The sequence below is a fragment of the Cricetulus griseus genome, chromosome 4, assembly GCF_003668045.3.
Source record: "Cricetulus griseus strain 17A/GY chromosome 4, alternate assembly CriGri-PICRH-1.0, whole genome shotgun sequence".
NCBI classification, from domain to species: Eukaryota; Metazoa; Chordata; class Mammalia; order Rodentia; family Cricetidae; genus Cricetulus; species Cricetulus griseus.
This window is the reverse complement of record NC_048597.1, coordinates 225,678,127-225,694,350: the sequence shown is the minus strand read 5'-3', so window position 1 is coordinate 225,694,350 and position 16,224 is coordinate 225,678,127. Positions and strand designations below refer to the sequence as shown.

General features: G+C 51.2%; 1 protein-coding gene across 1 annotated transcript in view; it reads right to left on the bottom strand.

Moving 5' to 3' along the window:
- Itga9 (integrin subunit alpha 9) overlaps nucleotides 1–14,557 on the bottom strand; it is a 295,174-nt gene extending 280,617 nt beyond the window's left edge. Inside the window, exon 1 of the mRNA XM_027415345.2 lies at nucleotides 14,013–14,557. Within this exon, the coding sequence (XP_027271146.1) occupies nucleotides 14,013–14,557 (545 nt within the window). The remainder of the gene's footprint in view (nucleotides 1–14,012) is intronic.
- Between the last annotated feature and the right edge of the window lie 1,667 nt (nucleotides 14,558–16,224).

Here is a 16,224-nt window from a genome sequence, read left to right as displayed (position 1 = left end):
GAAACGTGTTATAAAGAAGCATTCTTGAAGAACGGATAACTTTGAAGTCACAATAAATAAAGAAGAGAGAGGGAAATCCATCACCCACAGGAGTCAGAAAGTGGCTACAGGAAGCAGCAGGCTGTGGGTCCACCATGCCCCCAACATTATCACCACAGTCCTGGAACCGCCAGCTGGCACCATGACTTCCAGCTGAGACGCCTTCCTAAGTTAGCCAGGCAGGAATGAGCCTGGAGAGCAGAATGAATGCGCAGGTCCTTCTTCTTCCATCCTAGAGCTAAGACTTGGGACACAATGCCTGACAGACTAAAGCAGAGAAGGGACCTGCTGGATTCCAAGCTTTTCCAAGCTCAAAGTACTCGGCGGTTCTAACAACAGCTGCTGACTCAAACCCGCTAGCATCCCTCTGGTCCAGACTTCTAACCGGCAGGCCCAAGAAGAAAGGTTTTCTCAGATCCTGTGACGTGAGCTAAAGAGACGTGTGTGTGTGTGTGTGTGTGTGTGTGTGTGTGTGTGTGTGTGTGTGTGTGTATGCACGTGCCTGACATGCACAGGATGGCATATTGGAGAATGCCTCTGTGTCTACAGAACACTGTGGCTTCCTTGGCAGCTCAATGCTGGCTCTTTACCTAGGCCACAGTCCAGCAAGACGCTTCAGCAGGCCAGCCCTGGAGTGTGGTCTGTCTGAAGCTCCTTCAGCTGGCTGCAGGCCAAGCTGATTCTGAAAGACAGAGATTACAAGGGCTCAGTGTTCAGGATGCAATACCAACAGGATGCTGCCTGCTTTTTCTTTCTTTGTCCTCTGGGTTACAAAGCCATATTCCAACTACTTCAAATATCCTCACATCTTCACCAGTACTCTAGGAAAGACCACGCCTTTCCTCTGTGCAGGTACCCTACCAAAGACATTTACATCCCGAACCACAGCCTCCCATCAAATAAGCCATCAAGCTGTTCCCCATCTCTGCTTGCTCCTTCAAGTGTGGTCCTATGGGAGCACCTACAGGAAGACTGCTAACATTATCCCCATTTCACAGATGGAGAAGCAGATGACAGAGTCTGCCCATGAAACTTGCCCCAGACCCTAACTGCCTGCTGCATCATGTGTCCCATAGCAGCATGTCACCCACGCTCCCTCCTGCTCAGACCATGCCAGCCAGGAAGGAAGAAAAGAAGCCAGCAGACGCCCAGCTCCCCTTCCACTGCCAGTTACTCAGGTGTATAACCATACCTAAGGAAGCCCAAGGAGGCTGGTTCTGTGGGCACTCTGAGGTTAGAACTTGGCACTGGAGCCTGTCACTTCAAGACTGGGGTACAGTGCATAAAGAATGCCTTTCTGTTCCCCTCAGGTTCACAGCATGGAAGGGGTGAACTCCAGCCACTGGCTTGGGTTTCTCAAACATTGACATTGCCAGCATGGTGCTAACCAAAGGTCCACCTCCCCAGTAAGTAGCTCATAAACCTCTTTGGAAACAGACACCCATGTATTTATCCACCAGCAACAGTTAGGATTACATGAACCTGGTTCTTGATGAAGGCAGCTTCTGGTGTGTATTCCACTCTGGGAGGCCGGGTTACACTGCTGTGCCGGACAGTGGTGGGCTCTGAGCCCAGCGTCCATATCCAGGGGACTCTTTCTCTAGTCCCTTCAACTGCTTCCTAATAGGCATTCACATGCTTGCCAACATAGCTATGAGGCCCAATACGAAATCATAAACTTACTTAAAATAGGTTGAGATGTTTGTATGTGTGTGTGTAACTCAGTTGTGCCATTTTAAGTCTGTGTGTGTGTGTGTGTGTGTGTGTGTGCTTTGCCGATGACAATGTCATGTCACAATGTCTAAAGGTTGGACACATTTGAGTGTCACTTCAGTGTCTTCCGTCTCTCTAGCGAATGTGCTTTCTCAGCTCTCCTAGTGAGGTCAAGCTGGCTGCAAAGGCTCCTCTGAATTCTCCTGTCACATCTGCAGGTCACTTCCTTGGAGAGCAGGTAGCAGGACTAAGCAGAGGCACAGCTGCTTCCTGGGGAAGGCCAGGGACCACCAGTGTCTCAAGGCTCCCTCTCCCCTCCCTCCCTTCCTCTCTCCCTTCACCCCTCCTTCCCTCGCTCTAGCCCTCTCTCCCTCCCTAGCAGCCATACCACAGGGCAAAATCACAGCCACTTTGATGACAATGAGTGGGGATTACAAACTTCCAACCCATTAGGTTTGTTTTCATGCATTTGATTCCAAACCAATGCTGGCCCAGGGAGCCATGTTCCAGTGACAGGAATGGAGCTGATTCGGCGTGTATCTAATGCAGAGAACCCCGGGAACCACTGCCTGACCCTCACGAAGGGCAAGACAGCTAAGCAGAGAGGAGGATTGTGCTGGAGCCCTCTGGCCATACTGAAGGCTTCATCCCCGAGGGAGAAAGCGAGAGGCCAGTGTTTACAACCTGGAGCCATGGACCAGAAATGCCTCAGGCAGTTCCTCTCACAGCTCAGGAAACCAAGGCTCCAGGTGGCTGAGCAGTGCGCTTGTTAGGCCCTTTACCAGCACCGCCTGGGCTGTGCGTGGGTGTGAGTGTATGGTGGTGTGTCTGTGTGTGCCTGTAAGCATGCACACATGTGTGTACATGGTGGTGTGCCTGTGTGTGCCTGTAAGCATGCACACATGTGTGTACATGGTGGTGTGTCTGTGTGTGCCTGTAAGCATGCACACATGTGTGTACATGTGGTGTGTCTGTGGGTTCCCGTAAGCATGTACATATGTGTGTACATGTGGTGTGTCTGTGTGTGCCTGTAAGCATACACACATGTGTGTACATGGTGGTGCATCTGTGGGTTCCCGTAAGCATGTACATATGTGTGTACAGGGTGGTGTGTCTTGTGTGCTGGTGCGCATGCACATGTGTGTGTGCATGGTAGTGTGTCTGTTCACAAGTGATGTGTACATGGTGGTGTGTCTGTGTGTGGAGTTAACATGCATTGCGTGTATGTTCGCTTTTGTGTATCCATGTGTAGGTACACGCGCACATGTGTGAGTAAACATGTATATGTCAGAGGTGAAGGTCAGGGGTCTTCCTCTATTGCTCTCCATCATATATTTTGAGACAAGGTCTCTCGCTGAACCTGGAGATCGCTGCTTTCTCTATAATAGCTGGATAACAAGCCACAGAATCCTCTTGTCTCTGGCTCCTCAACACTGGGGTTCCAGGCACGTGCCACATGGCCCTGCTTTTTGTATGGGTGCTAGGAATCAAATCCAGGCCCTCATGATTGCACAGCAAGAACTATACGGGCCGAGTCATCTCACAAACCCCCTCCAACTTTTGGAGATAGAATCTTTTGTACATCAGTCTGGTCTTGAACTTACTATATAGTCAAGGATGATCTTGAACTCCTGGTCCTCATGCCTCCACCCCCTGAATGGTGAGATTACAGATGTGCACCACCAAGCCTGGCTGAATGCAGCGCTGAATTTGACACATGCAACAGACACAAGCACTCCACCACCTGAACCACACCCCTAGTTTTCTACCTGTGTCCTAAGAGTTGTAGCTCAATTACTCGTGGTGAAGATGCACAGACCATCTGTCTTCTCCCTCCACAGGCTGTGTGACCTGCAATGTGTTTCTTGAACGCTCTGAGCATCAGTTTTCCTCTGCTATCGAATGGGATGGAGAGAGGTGAAAACATACCCACAAAGGATTTGTGTGAGGTTTGGCTAAGAGAATGTTATGAGGCACCCAGCATGGTGCTTGGGACAAAGCGGCCACTCAAAGGCCGCTCAAAGAAGTACTTCGGCTCTAGGTAGGAATGAGCTGACACTTGTCCCAGCTCCCACTCTTGGCAGCATCCCAGGATCTCACAGGTCCTTAGAACTCAGCTCTATTTTGTGCTCTGCTAGGCAGGCATTTATTCACGCTTTCCGCTGACATCACAGAAACCCAGGGATGGTGAGGGTGATCTCAATTAGGAAGCAGCCGCTGTCCTCCACCCTTCCTGTATCCTCACCCTGGTCAGTGGAATCCTACCGCTCCTTGCGCGCTGAGAGGTGATGTCTGCTTCCTCCTCCCTGAAGCTTGCATTAGTCAATAGGATGTGAAGGAGCATGAAGTGTTGACGCCCCCCACCGGCTCATGCATGCTTCTACTGACTCTCCTGGCCCCATTGTGCCCAGCCCAAGTTAGCCTGCTAGACAATGAACGTCACAGAAAGCTGAAGTGAGCTATCAAGCTGAGGCAAGTCCTGCACCACTGGCCAACCAGCCACCACAGAGGTCGACTGCCAATGCCATAGAGACCCAGACTGAGGGTAAAACACTTGCTGATCCCCACCTAACCTGATAGCCATGGAATCCCGAGGCTCGGAATGGTGGCTGGTGACAGCCAGTGGGCTTTAGGGTCGTTGGAAAGAAGAGTTCATTTGTTTTAGGGAACTGGGCTTCAGTAACTGGCACGCATCCATCTGCTGCTGAGTCTATTCCTGACTGGCTGCTGAGCTGGATCTCTACAGCGCCTCTTGCTTCCCACTAAACTTTCCTTCCTCTGAAGGGTGCTCGTCCCCAGCCGGGACCACAGACCTGTTACTGAGGGCTCTGACTGGTGAGAGGCATGGTAGGGGTTGGAAATCCCTGAACGGTTTGGGGATGGTTAGTCCTTACTTATCACCAACTTCGCTAGGATTAGATTCACCAGGAAAACACACCTCTGGGTGTGTCTATGAAGATGTTCCCAGAAAGGGTTAACTGGGGAGGGAAGACCCATCCCAGATGTGAGCAGGACCAACCCATAGACCAGGGTATTAAAGGTGAACTGGGAGCCAGCATTCATCCCTCTGTTTCCCGATTGTGGACTCAATGTGACCAGTCACTTGGAGCTCCTGCTGACATGCCTTCCCCAGCATGATGGACGGTACACCTTTAAACTATGAGCTAAAGCCATTACTTTCTCCCTAAATTGCTTCTTGCCAAGGGACTTGGTTACAGTAACTAGAAACATAACTACTGCACTATCCAGGAGCTGGCGGTTTCCTGCAGCCACACGACCTCGGACAGCCCCCTCAGCTCTCCTTCCTTGTCTCTAGAACAGAGACATTTGCTTCATGGACTCCCTTCCAGCACAGTGACATGATGAGCCACAAAAGGAAACAGCAGGTGTCAAAGTGTTGGGGACCTCACACCACAAGGTGGCTGGATTGGGGTCTTTCATTTGCAAGGCCAAAGACTCACAAAAATGCTCCTGAAAAAGGAGCTGGGCCACCTCTCTCCTCCTTGGGAACTTGCTTCCTTGAACAAGGGCTTGATTGGGGTAAAGGGAGAGTGGGTAGAATGCTCATCCACAAAGTAGCTGGATTAGCATTAATTAGACCGGCTTGGATTCAATGACAACCCCACCCATGTGTTTGCTGGGTAACCCTGCACAGGTGCCTCAGCTCCTCTGTGGCCTCCGCTGCATTGGACTAACAATACACGCGATGCCTCTGGCACACAGAAGTGTCCACCAAAGGCTGGAAACAAACAAATAAAACGTGGCCCGGAGTAAAGAAGAGAAGAGTCATCAGACAATGAAGAGAATGGGGTTCTAAAACAGCTGAGGGAGAAGACCCTGGAGTGGCATGGGCCATGCTGGGGCAGGGGACCTCAGATGCCACTGAGGCACCAAGGCAGGCAGGTAGGGGAGAAGTCGTGACCAAGGGTCATGGTCCCTTCACAGATGAGAATATCAAGTTCACATTGGAGCCCAAGGGAAACTGTCTGGCAGGGATGAGGATATTCTAAGTGGTATTTGTGTCCCACACTTTGATTACTGGACTGTTAAAACAATGGGACCCCCAGAAACTGGAATGTTCCCAGAAATCTCAGGCTGGTCCAGCCAGAGAGGGAACTTTTCTCTCGCAAAGAGATTTCACAGTGTTGGCAACTTGGAGGCCCATCTTCCTGAGGAGACCAGAGCCCCAAAACAATAATAGATAGGAACACCCTTGTCTAGACGTAGTACATAACGCTCTTTAAATCATAATCTCACTTCAAGACCTGAAGGCGGACTTGAGGGGGGCATTTCCTTGATCTCTCCCCACTCTCCTCAATGTGGTCACACTGAAGAAACATTTTTCTGCTTTTCACTACTAATTTGGCTGTTTTGGTTGGCTAATGGAGAATGGATGGCTGAACCTGGCTTGGGGCATGGGCTATGACCACACGTCTGGTAACAATATCGCAAGCTTAGACCTCTGGGGGATCAAAGTCAGAGTCTCTACATCCTCCCGTTGTTTCCCTGGGATCATTTTCTTCTCCAAGAAAAACGGGGCCAGGCTTTCACGTTCTACCATCTATAAAATGGCAGAAGTATAAGATTCTCATTATCTTAGCTTCCCTTGGAATTGCAGAAATATGTAAGGCTGTGTACATACTTGTGTATGTGCACATACGTGTTCAGAGGTGTGTGAAGGATCCCTTCATTTCTCAAGCACTGTGCATCTTTGCTTGAGATGGTTTTTCTCGCTGGCCTGGAACTCACCCAGTGGCTGCCATGACAACCACATGCCAGTATAGCCCACTTTTTATGGAACTCGGGTCCTCATGCATGTGTGGCAAACAGTGTATTGACTGAGCTACTAAGCCCCCACGGCTTAGAATGAGGCATGCCTAGATTAGTAAAGCATGCTCTGGGGTGCTTGTGATGAGGTCTCCAGAGACGGCTCTGACATAATGGGTGGGTTCATCCCTTCACACCTTCAATGACATCACTGGGAGTGGAAAGGCAGGAGGCAGGGGCTAGTTGGATGACTGGGGTCTCTGGGTGGGTCTTTGGAGAACACATTTTGCTCTGGTCCCCTCTTCTTCACACTCTTTCTTTCTTCCACAAGAAAGTTCCTCCGGGCTGCTTGCCTGTCCCACCGCCATTCCTGTTGGTGAGAATTTCTATCCTGCCGCCTCCGCTGATATCAGAACCCAGTTTCTTCAGCCTTGCACAGTGAAAGGAAAGGCACACGTCTGACTCTTCCATAGTCTTCTAGATCATCAGCTTGAGTCTGGGCCTGATGAGGTATCTTACTTCACAGACTAAAGAGCTACCAAGTTCTCAGTCTCTCCCAGGTGTGGGCAGCCACTGTTGGGCTTCCTGCCCTGTTGTGCAATCCAGTGAAGTAGGTCCCCAGTGAAGTACCTGTGCCACATACCCCATCACCACATACCCCATCACCACATACCCCATCACCACATACCCCATCACCACATACCCCATCACCACAATGCTCTATCCATGGCGCTGGGCCAAGTAGTCGTGGACCCAGTTAACTCTTGGAAACCATGAGCCAAAAGAAATCTCTCCTCCCTCAAGTATCTGTCAGGTATTTTATCACATAGATGATTGATTTTATTTTATTTTATTAGTTCAAATTAGGAACAAGCTTGTTTCACATGTCAATCCCTTCTCCCTCTCCCTCTCCTCCCCCCCAACATCCCATCTGCCCCTAGCCATCCCCCCTCCACTCTCCAGGCAGGGTAAGGCCCTCAAAAGGGGTTCCCCAAAGTCTACCACACATAGACGATTTTTAAAAAGACTAATAACTTACTTTCCATATTGTGTGAGCCTGGAGTGGGAGCCAGAGCTCCTGTGATGGGGTAGGCTCCACCTGCTCCCGGCTCTGCAGGACATCCAAAACTCGAGGACCTACAATCCCATAGGTCTCTATTAAAGGTCCTTCTGTCACAGTGAGTCTTTCTGGCACTCAGATGAGTGTTCTTGGAAATATGGAATGTTCCGGAATAACCCCTGCGTTCACCTAGCCTCTTGCCTTATTTCCACATCAACACCTATTCTGGGTCCTCCAGCTCCTACCAGGGAATGAGGAAGCTCCTGTCGGCTGCTCCCAAGGCTGACAGTACGTGCAGAAAGATGAGTTGTTGCCCCAAATTCAGGGACATGAAACAGGCATGAAGCTTACTTCCTCCATCTGCTCTAACCCCCAAAACTTACTCCTCCCTCTACTCTCACCCCAGTGCCTTTCAGGCCACCCAGGAGCCACTTTTCCCACCTGTTGCTGTAGCCATCGTTGCTAATCTCAACACACAACACAAGCCCCTTTGGCTCTCCAAAAAGCAGACCTTGGGGACCAAGTGAGCTCTTTGTTTCCAACTCTCGGTGTCCCCCCAGCTTGGATTGGCTTTCACTCCCTAAGACTTCCTCTGGCACAAAGGAAGGTGGGGAATAAAACAACATATTCTGCCTGGTTGTCAGCCAAATCCACTTGCTTAAAAAGATTTACAGTTCATAGACCCCAGTGGTTCAAAATTAAGGAGCTCTCTGCCTTCAATGTTTCTCCCCTGAGTCCTCTGGCATCAGAAACAGAGACCCCGAGAGCCAGCTGGTGGCAAGAATAATGTGGACTCTGCTTTAGGTTGTTTCCAAAGCCCATTATCATTTCTAAGTCTCCTGGGCTGGCTGCAGTGGAGGGAGGGGTCTCAAGACTCCACTAATTGGGCTGGGGAGGTGACTCAGTTGGCTGTGTTTGCCTCATAACCCTGACGACCTGAGTATAGTCCCTGGAACCCACATTAAAAAGCCAGGCGTGGTGACATATGCTTATAATCGTGGCTCTGGGATTCCTAGAGCTGGACGGCCAGCCAGTCTAGCCTACTTGGCAAGTTTTAAGCCAGTGAGAGACCCAACCACAAAACACAAAGTGGACAGTGTCTGAGGCATGACATCTGAGGTTGTCCTCTGGCCTCTATATATGTCGAAACATGTGCATGTTTGTGTACACACAAACATGTACACATTTAACAAAATTCAATTATGCCCATGAATACGGCTGACCTGTCAGCCTTACCCAGCAACACTCTCTGGAGGAATTCATTTTGCATTTTAAAATTACAGTCAACTCCATTGTGGGTAACTGTTTTCTGAGAACGCTGTGTCTGCTTTAAATAAGCACAAAAACAGGGTTTTCCAAGGGCAGTTCACGCATGTTATCAGAAGAGGCTCATTTCTGACCAGACGCACATCACAGGGGAACAGGAGCTGTCTGGGGATGGCCCTTCACACTCTCCTCTCGCAGGCTGTCCATGGCTGGCTGAGAAGATAGTCTGTCTTCTGGCCCTGGAAGGTTCTCCCTTGGGCAAGAGGGTGATTCAGCACCAGCTGAGGAAACAGCACCCCTGCCGGTTTGCAGGATCTTCAGTGAAACCCTCTAGAGGATGCTTTTGGGTCCCCTTGGAACACGGACCCCATGCATGTGGTCTCCAGACTCCTCCCAGGAGGTTCAGAAAACACATTCTGCAGGACCAGGGAGGCTTGGTCTGAGCATAGGTGTCCAGAAAAGCCTCTGAGAAAGTGTGCCTTCCGTGCAAGCTCAGAGTTGAATAGAAGAGCTCGCCTCAGGGAGCATTCACAGATGAACTGGTTAGGGAGCTTGTGAGACGGCGGGGCTAACATCACTTCTGGTGTTTGCTCACAACGATTGACAAGGCCAGATGGGGTTGGGGAGCGGAGCCCCAAATCCCAAGCCCTCTTTCCAAAGCCTTCACCTCCATAGGATTCTCCCTCCTTCCTCTGAATAAACACCCATGTCTGCCTCCCTCAACCGGAGCCCATGAGGTAGCTGATGATTGCGTGAAGCACAAGGTGACCCCACGGCACAGTGGGTCAAGTTTCCATAAGCACAAAATAGGAGGGCAGTACGATGTTTTACAAATGAAAAGATAGCTCACCCTCTTCCATGCTCCACAAGTCTTTTATGTAAGCTTGCTGAGGTTTTAATAGTTAAATATGCCAAGGATCAACTTTTTGTTGTTCCTTGGGTCTCCTTCACTTCTTGCCCTGTTCTTTAAGACTTTAGTCAGTACAGCCTTGTAGATGTGATGAGCATTTCCCTATTGGGATTGTCCCAGACATAGCTACCAGCCATGTGTGGCTACTCATATGTGACTGTGAGACTGAACTCTTAATTTTGTCTGGTTTTGGTCCACTTTTATGTAAAGCCACAATACCCCTGGCAGGTGTCAACGGCACCAGCAGCATACCAGAACTTTGGGCTCTCAGCTCTAAATGCAAATGGAATCTTGGAGCTTCTCTGCCTCCTCACTCAGTGATGCTCCCCAGCCTGCCACTTCTGAGTGCTCGCTCAGTGCCCGAGCTTAGCATCATTCTTGCTGTCCCAGGAGAAGCAGGAAGCATGTCGCCAGAGAGGAAGCCAGCGCACCCAACCACTTTGGACTCTAGAGCATGGTCAGGTGTGGGGGATGGAGGGGGCAGGCAGGCCCCATTTATTTATATCACAGAGTGTTACAGTTGTCGGCTCTGCAGCTGAGAAACTGCTGGAGACGGGACAGAAATTGGCTTTGTCTATGTTCCCTGGCACCTACTTCTGTTGTTCAAAGGATGCCAGAAGAATCAGGGTTGGGGAGGGCGGGGACAGGAGAGATCTGAGTGTGCAGAAGCTCCATCTCTGGGTGTTGTTAGAAAAAAAGAAAGCTTAGTCACTTTCACGTCTGCATCAAAACTGATACAAATGTTGGGTCTCCTTCACTTCTTGCCCTGTTCTTTAAGACTTTAGTCAGTACAGCCTTGTGGATGTGATGAGCATTTCCCTATTGGGATTGTCCCAGACATAGCTACCAGCCATGTGTGGCTGTATGTTAGTGAGCTGTTATCAAAACTGATACAAACCTTAGTGGGTTATTATGGTCCATTCACCACTGGACGGCTCTTGCTGTCCAAGTCATGGTGACAAGGGTCTGTCAAATAAGTACTCTGAACAAAGCTGGGTCTGGCTGGGTCCTGTGTGGGATATGGTTACAGGGGCAAGACTCAACACGGGGGTTCTGAAAGGCAAGGTCATCCCTGGTCTTTCTTCAGGTATTGACCTCCCCCAAGAAGAAACAGATTCAGTTCATAATAAAACCCAGTTACAGACCCAAGAGCTGACAGCTTCACAGTGGATGTTCTTCACGGGCTCTTTGACATACACCCACCTTTATGGGGTTAGATCTGTGGGAAGTCAGCGCAGTCTACTCTTAAAGAGAACAGCCCAGCACCTGCCTCCTCTATTCCTGCCCCTTCACGTACTGCCACCATGGTGCACTCCCCCGCCACAGAGCTAAAAGCAGCAGGGCCAACAGCCATGGACATGAGTCAAAATCTGCACTGTGAGCCAAAAGGAACCTTTTGTCTTTTTAAATTTACTATCTCAGGCATTTGTTACAGTAATAGACACTGACTAGTCTAGAACAACCTGGACCCCTCAGCTCTGCCACCTGGTGTCTGGGACCTTTCTAGTACATTCTCTGCCCTGTGTACAACACATCCTTTCACCTCCAAAACAGGGATCTCATTAGCATGAAACAATTGCCTCAAATCACATAAGGACTAAGAAGATAGAGAACGATTTATCCAGAAGAGGGACAGAAGACACAATGTTTACCTAACATTAGTTATTTTTTCCCATCCAGATCTCAATGTCATTTCCCCTGTAGAAACTCGTTCCCTTTCTCACCTTTTGACTGTCAGTTTTCTAAGTTACTCTGTGCTATTTTCTCTACTTTCCTACTGCACCAAACCAGCCTTTGGCTAAACAGCTACCAAACTCCAGGACCTGAATGCCCTGTGAGTTTGCCATTTCCCAGGAACTTTTGTAACACAACACAGAATATTGTAAAACTGTCATCCTTGCTGACCCAGGAATTCTGATTCCAGGAATTGATTGAAAGGAAATAATTAAGAATGTCCACAGTGTTTTGTTGTGAGAATGCTTACATATGCTATTACAATTATAAACAACTGGAAATGATTTGATGAGTCTAGAGGACGATGGACTCAGGGACTGTCTAATACTGAGGAACTTATAATCAGTCACTAAGTCCATCAACCAACCCCAGAGTTGAAAGTAAGGCAACAGTTTAGGGTAGATGCAGATTTCACAGGACTGGAATCTTACAGATTTACAGTGACTAGCTTTACGGTTATTCTAAGAGTATAGGGATAAAAGTAAACACAGGGCTGCCATTGGGGCTGTGTAAGTGAAGTCTTTGTCTGGAGTTCCATTAACCGTAAGCAGGTCTGGCTCTAGAGAAAAGGAGGAGAGCGGAAATGAAGTTCCTCCTGCTTCGAAGTCCACGTGTCTCCGAGCAGGGATCGGCATCAGAAGAAGCCATACTTAAGAGTCAAGACAAAAAATGTTGGGGAGATGAAGGAAGAAGAGAAAAATGTGGGGAGAAAGGGGTTTTTAAACGAGACTTTTTTTTTAAATAAAGCATTGTGATGAGAGGGCGATCTGCTTCAAGAGATTTTTATAGTAAAATTCAGAGGGCTGCTGAAAAACTGAGACGCCAGCGCTCCAGTGCAGGGAGTGGCTGGACAGGAGGGGACACTTCTGAGATCAGCAGGACAGCTGCTTGTCCCCACAGAGATGCCTGGCCTTCTGACAAGATCAAGCCCCAGCATTGCCACCTACAATGCAGCCTGGGTGCTGAGCATCAAGCCAAACTGTTTTCCCCCATGACATCTGTTTACAACTTCTTTCAAAATCAAAGCAAGATGAACACCTTTGTCTCCACAGGGTCTGCTCCTGTCTGGTTCCAACTGGAGAGGCTGTGACCTGTGGTCCATCCAAATCTGGGTGACAGGAGCCTGGTTCCTCTCCCTGGAACCATGTGATTGCCCAAGCTTGCAGTTCCTACAGAAGCTCTGGCTTCCACAGCTTTCCTCAGCAGCCCCCCCCCCCACTCTTCTATTTTTGACAGCTCCTCCCATGTGGTTAGTGCCAAAGTCACATTGTGGCTCTGGGATGTATTCACCAAACTGTTTCTATGCAGCCATATCTGTACCAAACCCAAAGCCCACAGTGGACCTGGAGCCTTCGGGCCGTAGGAAAATGTTCTGTCTGCTGTTTGAAAAGCAGGGTTTGGCCAATGCAGGCAGCAGTGGAGGCTGTGAACTCTACTCTAGAATCGATGTCAGGTAAGGATGCAGATGAGAGCTACACACAAGGACTCTGGGAGGCTGCTCTCCTAAGTCCACGATTGTTACTAACGCCGGGCACAAAGTTTCCTTCCCAGGGAGTTCTGGGGGACCCCATCCACAAACCCTCATTTCCCTCAGCCCCTGTCCAATTCTCCGTATATTACAAGTCCAGAGCACACACATGCCTAATCTCCGACTCCCAGCCTGCTTCTTCTAAGGATGCTCATGCACACTGGATAACACCATCAACTCCAGCAAGTTGTCACCTGGGCCCACAGTAAAACAAGGGTGGGGAGCTACTGACAACCCAACTCTTAACTGCCATGAGAAGGTGGGTGTGGTGTGGCTGCTTCATTCTAAGGAAGTGAGCTAGGAGGGCACCCATCTTAGCTAAGCAGTCTTGTTGTGGGGTCAGTTTACTTCGCTAATGATGCTTAATGAGAGACTTAACATTTTTCTGCAGGCCCACCCATCTCGTCTGTCAGCAACTGCACCCCTGATCCAAACAAAACTTCATCCTCTTAAATCCTGTCTCCAGATTGGGATGGCACGTGGGAGATGAGCTCCAGGCTGACCACCAGCCACACATCCCCCTGGAGGGGGGGGGCTCTTTGTCCCCCTTCCCTCCATCCCAGATTCTCTTGGGACTTTGTGGGAGCCCCTGCCTCCGGTACCTCTCCTGAAGATCCCCAATGGCTCCAAGACCACTCCCACTACACCCCGTTTCCTGCATGAGGCTGCCCTAGAGGGACATGGAGTGGTCCCCAAAGCAGCCCGGCCTCCTGGGGGCCCCTGTCGGGGGGAGATACGGGGCAGTTGGCCAGCCAGCCGCAGCCCCTCGAGGGCAGACAGCCCAAGTAACTTGGCTGTGGCTAGAGAGAGCCCCGGGAGGGCAGGGACCCCAGGGACTCCCCTGGCCTCCCGGAGCAGGCCAGGATGTCAGCGTGGCCGCCAGACATTTAAATCGTCCCCACGGGAGGCGGCGTGGAAGGGGCCGGAAAGGCGGCGGCCGACTTGGAGGACCGCGGGGTGGCCGCCCGGGGTCGAGGAGCGGCGGGGACACTCACCAGCGCGTGTTGTCGTGGAAGTGCTCCAGCACCGCGTAGCCGAAGAAGGAACCCGCGGGGCCCTGGAAGCGCACCGGGCGCTGCGCGTCGAGGTTGTAGGCGCCGGCCGGGACCCCCGCGGCCACCAGCGCCAGCAGCAGCGCTCGGAGCCCCCCGGCGCCCGTCCACGCCGCAGCCGGCCGCCATCCCCAGCCGGCCGCCGCCCTGCGCCCTGCCCGCAGTCGGGGCTCCCGGGACGCGCCGCTGTCCGGGGCGCGAGCTGTGCGCTCCGAGTCGGAGCCCGGGACGCCGCGATGCGCCGCAGTGCGAGCCGGAGCGAGGCCAGGGGCGGCCGCCAGCGCGCCGCGTCCTCTTGATCCCCGCCGAGAGGTCTGCGCTCTCAGAAGGAGCGGGTCCCGGGCCCGGGCGGCGCTCGACTGAGGAGAGGCGCGCCCGCGGGGTGGGCGGCCCGGGAGGCCCGGGCGGGACGGGCCCGCAGCTCCCCCTGCTGGACGTGGCGCCACGAACACCGGCTGGGACCGGTGCTGGATCCCTAGGAACTCCATCCTCCCCAACGTCCCTTGCTCTGTGGGGGTCCAGCTGGCTGGGTCTCTTCCTTTTGTCTTACCCCGTGAGCCTCGCACTCACACTAAGCCCAAAAGCCACGCGAGCGAAGATGGGTGAATATTCTGGTCCTGCCCACCTGGAGGCTCTTATTCAGAGGAAAACACTCAAGACCATGAATCAGCTGATGTTAGTAAGAATTAGTCGCGTGGAAGCGAGCCTAGACACCTTCCAGACTCCTTGACCTGACCTGGCCAGTGCTTTCCACCTTGGCAGACACGCAATGCAGCCAAATCTTGCAAATCAAATTATACACACGTTCAACAAGCACCCCACCACAGCCCAGCCCCCGGCAAACTTTTTCTCTGCGACTCTATGAAGTTAACTAGTCTAACATTAAACTCATAGAGTTTAATGTTACTACTGAACTGACGCCTTGCTCAGGTAAAATCTGACCACGCTCCCCCAACTGCCCGCCACTCCCTCTCTCCCTCCCTCTCCTCTGCCAAAGTCTCACTCACACTAAACACATGCTTTGCTTGGTTTTTTTCTTTCTAGTCAGGTCTGCCCCGATGACAACCAGTTCAATAGCCTAGGGGAGGGGGGGAGACACACGTTAGGAATTATTTAGTCACAGTCTAAACTCATGGATCTTTACAGGTGAAGAGCCTCCCCCAGCTGCCATCAGAAGAGCTGTGACAAAGGGGGGGGGTCTTTGGAGATGGAGGGAGGGGTCCATGAGCCAAAAAGTCCAGGCAGCTTCAAAAAACAGTGGAATGTTTTCTCCCCTTCCGGAACACAGCCCAGGGACGCCTTGGCACCCAGGAGACCTGTGACCTGCATAAGTGTTAGATGATAAACTTCATTGTCTTAAGCCTCTGAGGTCCGATAATTTGCCTAGCTCTGATGTATAACTGCTGTCTTAATTAGGGCTACTGTTGCTGTAATGAACACCATGACCAAAAGCAAGTTGGAGAGGAAAGGGTTTTTTCTGTTCACAGTTCATCATCACTGAAGGAAGTCAAGACAGAAACTCAAACAGGGCAGGAACCTGGAAGCAGGAGCTGATGCAGAGGCCATGGAGGGGAGCTGCTTACTGGCTTCTCCTCTTGACTTGCTCCCTTTGCTTTTTTATAGAACCCAGGACCACTAATCCAGGAATGGCCCACCCACAATGGTCTGGGCCCTCCCACATCAATCCAGGAATGGCCCCACCCACAATGGTCTGGGCCCTCCCACACCAATCCAGGAATGGCCCCACCCACAATGGTCTGGGCCCTCCCACACCAATCCAGGAATGGCCCCACCCACAATGGTCTGGGCCCTCCCACATCAATCCAGGAATGGCCCCACCCACAATGGTCTGGGCCCTCCCACATCAATCCAGGAATGGCCCCACCCACAATGGTCCGAGCCCTCCCACACCAATCTAGGAATGGCCCCACCCACAATGGTCCGAGCCCTCCCACATCAATCACTAATTTCTCAATTGAGGCTTCTGTCTCTCAGATGACTTTAGTTTATGTCAAGTTGACATAAAACTATCCAGCATATCTGCAGTATCCACCTACCCTGTTTCCTTTCTGAGCTGTGATGAAACACCATGACCAAAAGCAACTCAGGGCAGGGAAAGGTCTATCCCAGATTACACGTTAGTCCATCACTGAAG